General features: G+C 39.8%; 1 protein-coding gene across 3 annotated transcripts in view; it reads left to right on the top strand.

Annotated features, from left to right (window-relative positions):
* The window catches only part of LRPPRC (leucine rich pentatricopeptide repeat containing), a 160,854-nt gene extending 148,728 nt beyond the window's left edge, over positions 1–12,126 (top strand). For all 3 annotated transcript variants that reach the window (XM_074989616.1, XM_074989615.1, XM_074989617.1), the window contains 6 exons: positions 397–536; positions 698–813; positions 3,767–3,841; positions 4,987–5,071; positions 10,411–10,553; positions 11,975–12,126. In XM_074989616.1, the coding sequence (XP_074845717.1) occupies positions 397–536; positions 698–813; positions 3,767–3,841; positions 4,987–5,071; positions 10,411–10,553; positions 11,975–12,043 (628 nt within the window). In that variant the 3' untranslated portion in view covers positions 12,044–12,126. The remainder of the gene's footprint in view (positions 1–396; positions 537–697; positions 814–3,766; positions 3,842–4,986; positions 5,072–10,410; positions 10,554–11,974) is intronic.
* Positions 12,127–16,362: the final 4,236 nt, after the last annotated feature.

Raw genomic sequence — 16,362 nt, 5'->3', positions numbered from 1 at the left:
TAAAGTTTAATACTGAGTTTTCTGCATTCTTTATTCAAATACCACCCCTTAATGTTTTATCTTTACCATTTAGGTTTGCAGAACACCCTTTTTAAGTCACTAACCAGTAATCTCCCTTGTTTGATACTAGAAAAAGAACCATGTCAGAGTTACTTTAGTATTGTACTGGTCAAAGTTCATTCCAGAAATTACTAGTGATTTTATCCATTCACCTGTAAATTTGTTTCACTTTGTGTTGTCACAATATCTGCATGAGTGGAGACATAGGTACTTTTAACATGGGTACCATGTGTAATATTAATGTAGAAAAATAAAACATTCATGTATCTGCTTCTTGTGGTTTGTGTTTTAATGTTAGAAACTAAGCCAGTGCACCATCTTTTTATTTTTTTAAAGCAATAACCTTGATATGGCAGTGGAATATATTGAGCCTTTGTTAATCTCTGGAATGCAGAATCCTGATTCACCAATCACAAGTATGTCCTATGTATTTAGAAAAGTGATTGAGAAAAGACAGGAGACAGCTCTGGAAAAACGTAAGTTATCTGTAGTGAAATTAAACATGCTGATTATATAGAAACATTATGAAAGACAAATGCATATAAAATCCTGCCTTATTAAAAAAAATCATGCCACAAAGTTTCTAAAAGCAGCTTTTTAATTGAAAGATATTCCTTACATACCTGTTGTTTTGCAGTAAGTGCCATGGCAGAGCGATTGAACAATCAATTTGGAGTTTACAGACCTGCCACAGATCTTTTCCTTCAATATTTGGATGCAGGAAGAGTAGATGATGCCAGATTTCTACTACAGGTAATAACATACCAGGAGAGGAACAGTAGCGTTTTGAGCTTGTCATAAGTAAATTGAGAAATTATCAAACGTAGGTGTATATGTTAGAGTTCAGTGTACAGAGTGAGCTGATATTAGTTCACCTAAATTACAATGTGAATTGCAGTAGCATGGCCTGGCTAGATAGTCCCAAATTATAGACTAGTAGATTTATGGGTGCTGGCCTGGGAGAAGAATAATGGTTTGTTTACCTCAAATGTGAAATGCCCAGAAACAAGGGAAGGAGAACCTGTATCTAACTTGAACTCCTATGCACAAGGCAAGTGCTGCTTCATGAACGCTTGGTTACATAGCAGTCTCTTCTTGCAAAAGAACAATTTTGTAATATTTTAAATACCATGCATCTCTAGCTATGCAGTTAGCAAACCAGAAGTGAGCAATGTTTCCTTGTTAAGTGCAGCTTCACACTTAAATACTCAAACCTTCTGTGTGCTTTATTCAAGGTTTATTAAGAGCTGAATATATTCTCTATTCACTTGTGTGTCACAGACACATTAAATGACAACTGGAGGTCTGTGTGGCCTACAGTCTGTTAAATTAGCAATTTTCAACGAGTAAGACAACTGCATTCATGCCACTTTAACAGTGCTAAATATAAAGCTGAGCCAAACACAGAAAGAACTGTGGGTGATAAGAGCTGCCACTGGCAGTATACACAAACAGCCTCAGATAGGAGTCTCTTCCCAGCAGGTGGCAGTCAAACAATCATAGTGATCCTGCAGATTGCTGTGTTTGTGTAGACTCCCTGTGTCAAATTGAGGCCTGTTACCAATTTCTGATAGTAAATAGTACTATATTCTCTTAGGTTTTTAGCAGCTGCTCAATATTTTAAACAGCAAAAGGTATGGAAAACCTCAGCACTTCATTGTATTTTTCTTTTTTACATTCAGGAACAAATTATTTTATTAACAGGAATGAAGATAGTTAACTTTCAGCAGTGACTGTTGCTGTAGAATTAAGTGTATTATTTGAATGTTAAACATTGTGGATGTATAATTCTGTTTATGGTTTTCACAGATAGGTTGAATGTCTGCCATTATTTTAGATTGACACGGTCAACTTAAAAATCATGTCACAAGCAAATGTATTTTTTCCACTTGTCATAACATCATAGGCAGAGTAGAATAAACTTAACATTCATTTTACATTTCGCTATTTAGTCAGCAACGTGTCTTTTGGATTGGACAATGAAAATTGATTTAGTTTAACTTTCAGGTTCCTACTCCAGATTGCAAGTACCAAAAAATATTTATTGTTTTGAGGTGTTGAGAGAGGCTAAACTTGGGTGCTTTTGGGTACTTCACATGTTACATATAGAGTGTGAAAGAGAAAATTCTCCTTGGGTGAATGGGAAATGTCAGTGGAAAACATATATGTTTTGGGTTTAAACACTCCCATGCAATGCTGTTGCTCAACACTTGCACTAATATTTGAGAAGAAAGTATGAAATGGAAAAAACAAGCATAAATGTTGAATACTTTTCATTGTCATGCTCTAAAATGGTATTAGTAACAGATGTGAAAGCACAATCCTTAAGCCTGGTCAAAATATTGCTGTGACCCCCTTTTAAGACAGCATTGTGTAGTTTTTGTGGTGGTACAACAGAAAGTGATCTGCTTCAAGGATCTTTTTACTGTAACTTACTTCTGCCATTTTGCAAATGACAATGCTCCTTACATTTGGGGGGAAAAAAGACAGTTGTGTTGATATCTTAGCTTGTGCAGGGGGAATGCAAATCTATTCCTTTTATATACTGTTCCATTCCTCTTAAAAGAGCAGCGTTCCGAGTTGACAGTAGGTGGGGATGGGCAAATACCACAAGCAATAATATTGTAGGTTTCACCTCAGAATGCTTTTTCACTGACATCATAAAGCAAATATTTGACAGAACATTTGGGGTGCATGAATTTCAACAGTCCATCAATATGCCTGTTCTTGATAGAATGAGGTGTCGAGCGGTACCTTTTCACTTCGACCTTCAAGAACTTGTCAAACAATATTATATGCATAGTATATTCTTAATGCAGTGGAGAATTATTTATTGTTCACACTTGTCTAAAATATAGCTTATATTATAAATTCATTTTGTGTGTACATGTATGTATGTACACCCCCCAAAGTGGGTATTGTTCCTACTGTGCATTCTAGTATTGGAAGTGTGATTTAAATGTTATAAAAAGCAACGTGTATCTTAAAATGTGTAAGAATGACACTTACAATGAGTGTAAACTAAAGTATTGTCTTGCATATTTGATTTTACTATAGTTTCTCAGGTGGGATAGACATTTGATTTCTCTGGTCTGTCACAAACTTTTTTAAGTTTTTAACTTTTGTCTCTCTCAAGCATTGGCTGTCTGTTGCAATGAAAGCCTTTTATAAAATAGAGAGATTGAAATCAGTCCTTTTGTATGCATAAGTGTAGGTAATTATACTTTAAAGAGAACTTGCTTTGTACATTTTAATTTTTATAAAGAAACGAGCAGTTATCTCCCTGACACCTTATTAAATGTATAATTAACCTTATGATCCCTAGCTCACTTGTGAATGCTTGGCAGTATAATTGGAGAGGAATAGTGTTTCTTTTTTTTTTTTTTCCCCTCTTTCTTTTACAGTCCTAAGCCTCATTTCTCTGGGATGTTAAGGCATTTAATTTTTTTCTCTTTTCTTTTAAGCAAACTTCATGCTTATCATGCCAAGGACAGCATTTACAAAAGCTTGGCATGGTGTGCACTTGTTTTCATTTTGGTGGTATTTTTTAATTAATGGTCTTTTATTAGGCCTTACTGCTAGCTAATAATATATTACTGTATTATTGTGAACCTTTTTAATTGGAAATGTTCACCTTAGCCAGTTTGTTTATCAAGAAGCTATAGTCACTGATGCTATTTTAATTTTTCCTTTATTTTTTTTAAAGAGGTGTGGTGGAATAGCTGAACAAAAGGGAATTCTGATTGCTTTCATTGCTAAATCTTCACAGAAACAAGGACAGGTATACTATTTGAGTTAATATAATTAAATGTATTAGCAGCATTTTATTTAATTGGTCCTAGATTACAACTTTTTCATGAGTGCAGAATTGAGAACACTTTCATATTAACATGTGGTAAGAAAATTTGTCAGTCCAGCAAGAAAGTTGAGCCAAAGCATGCTAAGAAATTTAATTATTGTGGTGTTCAAAGGTAGCTTTGATCAGACATTCCTTTTTCTTTTTCCCATCCAAAACATTGATATTTTTAATATTAACTTTGTAGTACATCATTAATCTTGTAGAACTTATTGCATCAAGTAACCCAGTTTGTTTTATGATATATGTTAAAGGTATATTAAATGCTGTTATTCTGTTGTGGTTTTTTTCATTATAGTTCAACAATTCCTTTGCTCTCAATGTAGGGTTCAAACTTTACAAATTTTATGTAGCTTTCTCTTCACTCAGTGCAATATAAAGGAAGAGGAAAAAGGAGGGACGAAGAGGTTGCCTATCACTAGTAGGACCAGCAGACGAAGCAAATTAAACTAGTAACAGGAAACCCTCCTCCTTTACACCTTCCTTCCTTCCTTTGCTCTCCCCTTCCTTCCTGCTGTATAAACACTGGATTCCAGTCACCTTAAAAATTGTCTTACCCAGGAAAGCTCACAACCTAATTAATTGGTTAATCCTTAAGTTGCTACAGGATTGCTTGTTTGTGAAACTAAAGTTAGTTTCTTAAATCCATATTTAGGTATCTTAATTAATGGCCTGGGCCCCGCCCCCCCCTTTTTTTTTTAAGGGTAATGACAAACAGCCCTCACTAGGGCCAATTCCGGGAGCTTCTGGTTGCTCTGCATTTTTGAACATGGGGGATGAAATTCTGGCTCCATCGAGGGCATTGACAACATTCCCACTGACTTGAAAAGCATAATAATGGATGGGGGCAGGAGGGTGGGGCTATATTATCCCCAGGTTTTTGTAACTGAACGTGAACTAATGAAAAGACACATGAAGATCAGCCACCACACTGAATAGTGCAGTCCGGCTACAAGTTTCCATTGAAAGACTCATATGTAATGAAAATACCAATGCCCAAATTAATGTAGTCCTGTTCTTAGGATTTACTTTGTAAGCACAGTTTCTTTTGTATGTATCCTTTTTCCTAGGCACAGAAAATCAAGATGCTGCTAGATCTGGTTCCTGACTTCCCAGATGTGAACGTTGCATACTCTCACCTCATGAAAAGCTATGGTAATTACATTTAGAGTTGCTTTTTAATAAGGAGCATATCTTAAGTTCTGCAGAAGGGGCTTGGAGGGTATCAAAAGCAGTTTGACCAGGAAAGTTGTGCTTTGCAAGGGGTGCAAGGTATCTGAGACATTGAGGAGAACCACCTAGCTGGACTTCACTTTCTTCACATGCGGTGATGTAGTGTACCGCACTAGTTGTCAGATTGGCTGTGGCTCATGGCATAGATGCGGTAGTGCCTGGTGGATCCCTGGCCAGAACTTTGCAGGGAAAAGCTGCAGGTAGTGCAATAGTATTGTTTCCATGAACCAAAAGGGAAGTGTTGCAAAATGTTGCCAGAGGTAAGTGATCTCATTAGTTCTGTTTGGAACACACCCTGAACACTGTGAATGCTTTAGCATTTTTAAGCTTGGGTGCTAGAGTTAGGTTCTACGGAACCTAATGTGCCTAGTATGAACTTCCTAAATTGCACGCTGAGGGCATCCCCATAGACTCTGGTACACCTCACAATTGCAAGAAGCAAGGGAAGTCGATGGGAGTGTTTCTCCATCAACCTCCTACTGTGGGGATTGTGGAGAAAGCCAGCCTAAGGTACGTTGATTCCATGTATTCAGTTTCCATAGCTGGAGTTGCATGTAGTAGGTTGACTTTCTCCCCTAATGTAGTCCATCTTGGAGAGCTCTGAGGGTCGGTCTACATACCTGGTACTTCAGCATCAGCATATCACCAGCACCAGAAACGGTCTGCCACTCTTCTCCTGCACTTATGCTCAAGAAGTGGCTGAAGCCTAAGGAAGAGGGAGTTTCAAACAAAGGGCCTTTGTTAGGCAATTAGGCAGCCCTGGAGCTACATGGAAGTACTGGTGTGGTCACACCTCCAGCCCTAACCAGAGTCTGCCTCCAACTCCTGAGAGCAGCAGGGATCCTGGCCCCTCATGCAGCCACCTGTGCTTGAGGTGGCCCCTATGGCCAAACGACCAAGTCACGTGGCACAACAGACACCAAGCCACACAATGTACCTAGTTGTGGCCTAGATCTCTAAAGGCAAGCCAGTTAAGGGACCTTCCTCCAAACCAACAGAACATCCCCAGAGCACAGGCCTTTGTCCCAGTCACCACAGTCTATGACCTCAGCACTTTTACTTCAATTTCTGGGTAAACAATCCAGCTCTTTATCACCAAGGTCCCTACTAACAAGTCATGGGGTGCCCAAGTTGGGATGCCAGAGATCACTGTGGTGCAGAGCCTCATCACAAAGGCAGGTCTCCCCCTCACTCCCCTGTGTCAATTCCCCTTAATATGGGTTTGTTTCCTGTCACAGCACTGGTCTCTTACTCCCTGGTACCACACTTCAGGCAGGGACCGTTCCTTGCCCTTTCCTTACTGGTCACCAACAAGTGGCTGCCGACAGATCCAGGCATTCACTGGCAGGTCCAAGCCACAAAGAGATGACAGCCTTTTACATAGGAGAGGCAAATTGCTGATGGCCCACAAGACAGGCATGGCCTCACTGGTGGCTGCATGGTGCAGCAAGGGTAGTGGCCTGCCCAGTGGCAGTACTGGAGCTATTGGGGTGTACCTGTCATGCCAGTCCCATACTCCCACCATACACCCATATGTCACCTGTATAAAAAAAAAAAATTAAATTGCGGGGAAGAGGGACATATAAGCTGATTTGCTTCGACCTGAGCAGCAGCCTGAGGTTTGGGTGAGTATTATGAAACCCTGCTCCTGCTCCCCTGCCTGCCAATACTCACCATTCCTGCCCCAAACTGGGTAAGAGGCATCCCTATCCTTTTCTCTTTTCCCCCACACCCAATGAGGCTAGAGTGAGAGACAGCAGCAGGGGTGGAGGCACACTCATGATAGCAGCCCAATGACACCCACCACAGGGGATGCTTCCTGGACCTAAGAAGGGTCCTAGGGGCGGGGTCTAACGATGATGTGAGGTGAGTTAGTGCTGATGGCGGGGGGGGAGGGGCTCCTGCCCCCAGATCTTGCTGCTGCTGGCAAGAAGAGAGCTGGGAGGAGTCCATCTCTCTGGCCCCATCCCCAGGGCAACCTGCCTGTGTCCAAACTCCTCATTTGCCTTTCACCTCAGAGCCCACATCCCCAGCCAGAGCCATCATACCCATACCCGAACTCTGCTTAGTTCCCTCTCACATCCCAAACCCCTCGTCTCCAGTTCTACCCCAGACCCCTCACATTTGTACATCAATTAAAAACATACATATATATCGAATGGAGGAATCAGGAATCCCAAAGCAACCTTTCTATGGTGAACACACCCAGAGCAAAAAGAATCAAGGTAGGCCTTGCAAGAGGTATAAAGACTGTGTGAAGGCCAACATTGCTCATGCTGGACTAAAGCCAAAGCAGCTAGAGCAGCATGCGGAAGACCGAACGGGTTAGTGTGCTCTCATAGGGCATGCATATGACAACTGTGAAGAGCAGCAGTGTGTATGCCTGACTGATGTTCATGAGAGGAGGAAAGCAGCAGCAGCAGCCACACTGACAGAGCCAGGATAATTGCCTTGCCTCTGCGGTGAACACCCACGCTGTTCAAGGCTCAGACTCTCCAGCTACATACGAGTCCGCAACCAATGAGCCTGTGCAAACTCAAGACATCATCGTTGGACATGGTGGACTACCAAGGAGCATGTATATATTGGGTGTGGGGGAGTGGGAACTTGGACTCGTTCTGGGCACCACCAAAAATTGTACATCTGCTGCCTGGCACCAGTCCTCTGAGGCTGTGTTGGACAAACTGCATCTAGCATTGGCATTGGCACGTGGTGCCAAGTCTGACATGGGAGCAGCGCAATAGGCCTCTGCCCAGTGAGCCACGTCTTCCCCCTACAGTGCAATCAGCATTGTTGTCTCTGGACAGGTAGTGGCAGGCTCCTCGAGTGAGCAGCATCCTGATTTGAAGGAACACCAGGCACTGCTCAAAAGAGTGGCTGCTAAATTGAACCAGGCGCTCAAGTGGCTAGCAGAGGAGTCTGACGACCTTTTTCTGATGCCATCCTCCACGTCTGCTTGAGTCGTGTTGTTTGTCCACCCACGGTTCCTGAAAATTTCGAAGTCAGAGTGGCAGACCCCTTCATACATTCCATCTACTTCCAAGAAAGCAGAAAAGAAATGTGTCCCAAGAAGGGAATTTGAATACCTGTATGCTCACCTTCCTGCAGCATTCCTGGTAGTTTTGGCTGTCAACAAAAAAAGGAGGGGAGAATAGACCAATGGCACTCTCAAAAAAATAAAGGCACCAAAAATACTAGATTTGTTTGGCAATTTGGGTGTCTAAACATCAGGCTGTGTTTGGCAGGTACAACTTTAACTTGTGGGGCTCCATTAGCAGGTTTAAGGAAAGCCTTCCACAGGACCAAGTCCAGGATTTTGCTGACTTAGTGGATGGGGGCACAGTGGTGGCAGGAGGCCTGGGATGCTACAGACTCGTTAGTCAGAGTGGTCATTTCTGCAACGGTCATCAGGCGAAGCTCCTGGTTACGGTCCTTTGGGCTTCTCCAGGAGATGCAGACTACAGTCCAGAATCTTACATTTGAGAGAACAGGGTTTCCCTCTATGCTGACCACAGCCGTATGGCCTTAAAGAATTCCATACCACCTTCCGGTCCTTGATTCATAACACTCTTCAACAAGCTAGAAGGTGCTTTCGGCCACTGCTGCCTTCAGCTCCATCAAGGTCATGGGGTGAAGGTCAAGGGAGAAAGGCAAGCGGTGTAAGCAACAGCATCCTTCATCTTCCCCCTTCTCTGCGTACCCTGTCCCCTTCAAGATTGTGCATCTAGAAGTGGGTATTTCAAGGACGGACATCAGCACAGCATTGCAGTCACTGCCCAAAATCATTTATGAATTTTAAGATAACTTTCCAAAGATGAACAAAATACTAACCAATACAGTATGGTCTCCCTGAACCTGCAGAGAGGCCAAATCCAGTTCTTCTGGTGCTGCCAAGTTTGCCAAGCAGCAACAAAATGAACTTAACAGGATTGGACAGTTTCACTGCTGTTAGAACCTTATTAGCAGCAGCAGAACTTTCCAGAATCATTTCAACTTCATGCTGCATAGGCAAAGCTGTGGGTAATAGCAAAGTTAATCATGAGCAGGAGGGAGAAAGTGAGCTCAGAGGTGTAGACTATGGAAGGAGCAAATGATCAGAGTCCACTTTCTGCTTCTTCTGGCTGTCCTCCAGCTAGCATGCTGAACACAGTGTAGCCAGGATGGCACAAACAGTGGCAACATGGTCTAGCTATGCTGAATGTTGAACAGGTGGGGTTCTGGAGTGGATGCATGTGGGATGCTAGACTGCTACCATTTGAAACTGCCCATATTACTCTGGCTACACTCTTTATTTTTGGCATGCTAGCATGGCTATGCCTATGCAAGCTGGGACATGTAGATGTAGCCTCAACCAGGGGTTCCCAGTCTTTTCAGTAACATAGCACACTTCGTTGAGACAGTTCCACGACACACCCACTTTTTTCAGCTGATTTGATGGTTCCTGAGCATCACATTTACTTACATTTACTATGGTTATGCTCTTCCTAGAGAGGTTTGCAATGCAGTTGTGCATTCCACAAGCTAAACAAGGTTCAAATGCATTCACGTTTCAAATCCACCACAGAATACACTGTCTTACACAGTGAGCACAGACACATTTTCAGAATCAGCTCAATGCCATGCTAGGAATGTTGAGTAAATGAGTAACCAGTGAAAGCAGGCTTCCCTTCCTGCCAACCCGTTGGCACCAGGTTGCGGCATTTAAACTGCGTCCCAGTTCCAACAGGCTTCTGCCCTTCCTCCTTTCCCCTTGATGTGGCAGGAAGTTGGGACAAGCTCCATGCCAGCTCATTCAGGCTGGGAAGCAGCATTTCAGCTGCTTCCCAGCTCAAATGGGGTCCTGCAGTGTCAGCATTTTGCCTTAAGATGGCTCCGCAAAGATCCACAGCAAGGGAAAATTGACAAAATTTCATGACACGTTTGTTCAGTTCTCACAGCAAACCAGTGTGCTATGATACATTGGTGGAACACCACTGACCTAAGTGTATCAAGTGTTAGAATGTTCACCTTTTCAATGTGCAGCTCCTTTCTCTATTTAGCAAACCCCAAAGGAATGTTCCATGCATACTACTTGCAATAGAGGAAAGGGAAAAATGCTTTGTGTTCTGGATTTGAGTTTTTTTATCAGTATTGTTGTGATCCTCTGCGGATTTAAAGCATTTGTCTTAAGAGGTAAAGGGAACTAGGAACCTACTCATCATGAAGTGCATGGGGGAAAAGAAACTGTTAAGACACATCCTGTAACTTTTTTTTTTCCTTAGCATTAGACAACGACGTTGCCTCTGCAAAAGCTCTGTTTGAGAAAATGAAAGCGGAAAATATTCATGCTGATGAGATATTTCTAAAACGTTTGGCAGTTCTGCTGAGGAATGCAGGAGAGCCTGTCCCATTTACTGAACCTCCCGTGAGTGTTTTTCCTGATTAAAAAGAAATAGCTCTGTAGGCTCTAACGTGTTCCATGATAGAGAAACAAGTTGCCTAGTTAAATATGTAGGGATTATATCTCCATGGAGAACCCTCAAAGGAGTTAGTGTATGAAGTACTTGAATTTTGTAGGTACTGTATTAATCTTGTATTGGGGTTGGCTTACAGGAGGCGAGTCTTCTGAGGCTTTTTGTTTTTAAAGTGCAGGATTCTTATCAGCACTCATCTCCTGGTATGAGTTTATCAGATATCTTTGGGGAATTTACCTCAGTGTTTCAACTGAAAATTGTGTTTAGAATGGGTATTGCAATAACAATGCAAGGATTTCTGGTGTCCAGAAATTGCTGGTTTTATTTCTAAGGCAACTTATTTTACATTGCAATAATATGATTGGATTTTTAAGATGCAGAATTAATTTTCCCTTTGCAGCTTGACTTTTACTGGCTTTACTAATAAAAATGTGGCTTTACCTATTTATAAACACCACATTCCTGAGGGCAGCAGATGCTTGAAACTATAGTGGGGAGAGTGAAAATACCTTTTCTCCAGTGCATTCTTTCAGTGGATAGCCTACAAATAGGGTCTGAAGAATTAAGTTTCTTTCCTTTGATCTGTGTATCTAAAGTATAAATTTTTATTAGTTGCTATTTCCAGCTGTTGTAAAATTTTTGAAATCTGTGTTTTTCAATACTTTAAGAAAACTGTTACATATAATTTCTCTGGTTACAGTATGTAGCGAAAAAGAAACTACATCAAGGGCTGAAAGCTCACCTAATAAACTATTTTGCTAGTCTTTAAAGTGCTACTTGACTGCTTTTTGTCTCAAGACAGTTGCACTAAACTACCATAGAGGTTCAAAGGAAGATAGGCATTTTCTAGGAGTATTTTTACTCATCTTCCCATTTATTTAAACTTCATTTGGGTTTGTTTAGTTTTATTTTAACATATGGTGACAATACCTTTTTTACCTCTCTACTAGCAGTGGAGGTGGCTTGTTTTTCCTGAGCTAGTGGAATTCCTCACATCCTGTTATGTTTTCCACTCAATTTTCTTAGTTCTTTTCTCATTTGCTATGAACTTGTGTTTCTGAGATTTTTTTTTCCTTTATTTTATTGTCAAACACACAATTGCAGATTGAGGTTGGGAACATATTGGTTTTAATGTAAATGAAAGTATGTGATGGTATTCCTTAAGCATTTCAAGCAACATTTTCCTTTTCTCTTTTACTCAATGTTAGTATTTTTCTGAAATTATTCTATAAAACTTGTTGTAGGATTATTGGTGCATGGCATAGAACAGTAAATAAATTTTGCTTTTTGCAGAAGGTATGGAGTTTTATTCACAATTAGTAACTTTCAGTGAAATAATATTGATTTCATTTTTCTCCTTCTCTATTTATAGGAAACATTCAGTTTCTATGTGAATAAATTGAAGGATGAAAGGCAAGAAATCTCATCACAGGATGTATAAATCTTTATGCTTTGTTTGTAACTATGAAGCATGTCAAATGTATTTAATACTGTTAAAAAAATAAAACAAAACTGAACATGTAACTTCTTCAGTGTAATATAATTTATTCGAACGTAGTACATATGTTAAACCTGGCCTTCAGTGACTTAATTGTAACTGAGATATGCGTTTGATGATAGAAGCACTGATCACTACTCTTGTAGAGGTGGCGACTCAGGCGTAGACTAGTCACTTATGTAGCTGTCATTGTTTATGTTTGACCTGGTAAAGCTGATTACACTATGGTTCCTGGTTCCACTGAAGTTTACTGTAAATACCCTGTTTGTAACTCACTTTTCAGTGTGCCTCTAATTCAGAGACTAGTGAAATTAATGAATCTTTCTGTTGACTTCATTGAGCTTTGGAACAGGCTTAATTATGGAAGATTCCATGGCTCCTAAGAACCACCAGAGAGTAATTGTTTTCCTGACCACTGCAGTGCACAGCTGTACATCAAAGTTCACAAATATATTTTTGTGTAGTTAGTAAATATACACTCTGTACATTTGTGGAAATGTAGAAATTGCCTGGTAATACTCACCTTAAACTGCTGCATGCTACCTTTAACTGCCTTTGGTGGGTCTCTGGACAATGTACTGCAATTTATTTTTGTTTTTTTTAAGTCTAATTTCTTTTCAATTAATTTGTACCTGCTGTGGAGATCAAATAAAACGGCACACATTTCAGTTTTGTTTCTCTTTACGTACAGCCTACATGTTTTAATATTCCTCTCGTTAACCACTTGGATGGTAGAGAGAAAAGCGGGGTCAGTATTTCTACCTCTTAGAATGAGAACTGAGCCATGTTGTTCTCAAAGCCATTTTAAACTCTGTGATGCCATTGTCACTAGTCCACTTAATTCCATGCTGTGTGAAAATCAAGGAGAGGGATGTCTGATACAGCAATGGAGGGGAGTGGCCATCATTTCCAGTAGCAAGGGCAGCATTGGTAACTTGCCAGATGACTGAGATACATGCTTCATTTGCATAAGCATTTGTAGCAATTTGCATATCCAAATGTGATTAACAGTGCAGAGTCCCTAGATGTTGAAAATAACCACTGTGCTGTTAACTACTAAAGGGAAAGAATGCTCAGAGAATAAAACATAGCATTTACCATTGTGAATAAGCAAAGAAAAGCCAAAATTGTCTGCCTGTGAGTATTCCTTACTTCACTGTGTGTGTCTGTGAACAAACTTCCGTGGATGACTGGTATTTTGCAACTATCACTAGCAAATGCGCTTCAGACAAAAAGCAGTATTGGTGTAAAGTAAAATACATAATAGGAATATATGACCTCAGAGTTAAAGCCTGGAACTAGGTGGCTTGAAATACAGGCTATCACTGTCTTACTGAGACATCTTAGACCAGTCACTAACCTCCCCACTCCCAGTGCCTCAGATCTCGATTTAGCATCATGAAGATTACACCTGTTAATAGTTAAAGTTTCTGGGATCTTTGGCTAGAAGGTACTATAAAATGCCAGAAGAAAAAGATATGCAAATACTTACACAATATTCATTGGTCCAATCAGTCTTTAAAATGTAGCAGAATTATGCCACTGTCTTCAATACCTGTATTGAACTAGTAAAGTACATATGCAAACAAATAGAAATAAAACATCAGCCTAAGTGTAAGTAAGCAAATTAGTAAGATTTATTTTACCTATGTCCATAAATATTGTAAAATGCAGGCTTGCAGTGTAGGGTTTATACATACCATTGTAAAATAATCCAGCAATAAATGAATACTCTTTTTCTCTGATTGTTAGAGATATACAGTATGATAAAACAGCTTCACCAAGGTTGTGCATAACATCAACTGAGGTTAATATTATGTAACTGTGCCAGTTGAAAGAGACACCATTGTGCCAATGGATGAAACTGAACGTTAGATGTTAGATTCTCCTCATAGCAGTACTACAGGGCACTTGAGGATTTTAATTCTATGAAATAAAAGCCTTAAATTAATAGGTTTTTATAAATGCTTATTTTAATAGTCTGCGTACAGCACCATGGTCTGGAGCAGTACAAAGTAGTCACAGTAGTTACCTCATTAAGCCGTGCTTAGAGCTCCTTTACATTGCCTGAGCAGTTTAAAATCACAGATCATACACCTTGCTTCACCACTACATCCTGTCCCCCAAAATGCCAGTTTCTTGCACATCCCCTTGTATGTGCATGCACCAATCTCCCACTCTCTCACCACATGCATAGGCTCCTAGATTAAATCTGGAGCAACAGGCCTGCTTTGCAAGGAGGACATATTTGAAATTAAAGGTTTACGGCACAGGCTGTTGTAATTCAAAATGGCAGCCACCTCTCAGCAGATGGAGACCAAAACTACCTTCACTTTAAGGTGCCCTTTTTCAAAATGGCCACTGCCTCCCATTATTTCCAGTGAAAATGAGGCCAGCGTTCACCTTTGGCAAAGAACAGCCAAGGACCTCAGTTCTACTAGAATAAATGGGAGATGATCACCTCAAAATGGCTTTATGACTGTGGACAAATATGATTCCAGTGTTACTGATGATAAAGGATGGCAGATGGAAGATGCTTTTGAAAAGGGCAGTTCTTTGTGGAATTTCACGAAATACAGTATCGATCAGTCTCATTAAAGAAGAAATTTACATGAATAAATCAAGAGGAAGTAAACCTTAATCAGTAAGAAATTGCTTAAATGCACCTTACGGACAGTAGAGACTTTTTTGTTCTTAAAAAAGCCGATAAAATGCCAGCTCCCCACCACAAACCAATCCCATAGCTGGGGCTGCCGATGCATCAGCACAAAAGAAGCAGTGTGAACAAGGTTTTGGTCAGTTTTTACTATAAAAGAACTTGGAACCACCTGCATTATTTAGATGATTTTTTTAGGAGAAAAGTTTGACTTTTTTTTTTTTTTAGAATAAATTTTTAATTACTTTTAAATCAATTCAATCTATTTAATTGTAAACTCCCAGAAAATTTGACCTATCCTTAAAGCATAAATTTGGGGAAGGATAAGCTGTAATGCATTATATAATTTTTATGGACCATGACCTGCATTTTTCATAGTAAAATGGGTGAATATGTGCTTCAAATGCAAAACTGAATTTCGTTTCATTTTGGAAATGGTACTTTCACAGTTAATTGTCTTTGTTTATGTTTTGCATTTACTCATGAAAGAATAATGTTTTGGGAAAGCTAATGTGATAAATATGACTAAGCATTTTGTTAAGCCTAGCAAGATTAATATGTTTGTTGCAATTGCCATGTGAATTTATGCTGTCCTTAATTATTCATTTCCTAACTTTTAAGTGCAAAATAATATGGTAAAGAAATCACGTTTGGCAGAATTGGCTGATATTTCATTTTTTTATTTTTATTTTTTATGTTTTTAATTTAGGGATTCTGCAAGTAATTTTATAGTCATTTAAGGACAGTTTGTATTCTTTAGATGGGGAGGGGATAGATTCTGGCAACCAGATTGTGATGAATGTGAAAGGTCTCATATTGGAAATGGACAAAATACAGTCAACTCTTTCATATCCATTTACATAAGTAAATTTTAGTTATGTTTTCCATAAGTACAGTGTAGTAAAAGTAAATACACAAAAATACAGCAAACAGTAAAAGTTTACAGTGTACAGTACTACTGTTGTGGGTAAATAAAGTGCTGTGCATATATTCTTGTTTGTTTCTTAATATCTAATCTTGCTTTTCTTTAGTACTATGCATTGCTAGGTATACCTCTCTATTATCCAGTACTGGGACTGTCAGATATGAATGAGTTCATTGTATACAGTTCAATATGCTGTATCCAGTTAGTTCTAAGTATTTGTTTATCATAAGGATAGCTGCATTAATAGCTGAAATTTCAATCACAGCTCAATGGTTGAGTGACTATCTGTAAGCAAGATGTTTCTCATTTCTAAACCTACAGCTGCAGTAAATGTATGTCAGTATAATATCAACATAATTGAAGACTTGGTCTGCTAGTTTGCAACCTTTTCTGTAGAGCCACAGCTCTGCTTTTAGAGGTCATCTTACAAATCTCTCTTAATTTCATAGTCTTTGTGTTCTAGCAAGTGAAGTCAAAACAGCATAAATGAGGGTTAGACCTGTACGTTTTGAAGTCTAGGCCACTGTGCGAAACACCCAAATACACCCACAGAGCAAGCTGTCTGAGCCAATGGGGAAGGTGGCAATGTTGTTCATCTGCAGACAGGGATAGTGGAACACACACTTGGCTGGTAAGTCTCAGATCCTGCCTGGAATTGGACCCTCATGGAACAGGTAAGAG

Source organism: Carettochelys insculpta, chromosome 3 (assembly GCF_033958435.1).
Source record: "Carettochelys insculpta isolate YL-2023 chromosome 3, ASM3395843v1, whole genome shotgun sequence".
Classification (NCBI taxonomy): Eukaryota; Metazoa; Chordata; order Testudines; family Carettochelyidae; genus Carettochelys; species Carettochelys insculpta.
This window is presented reverse-complemented; position numbering and strand designations above follow the sequence as displayed.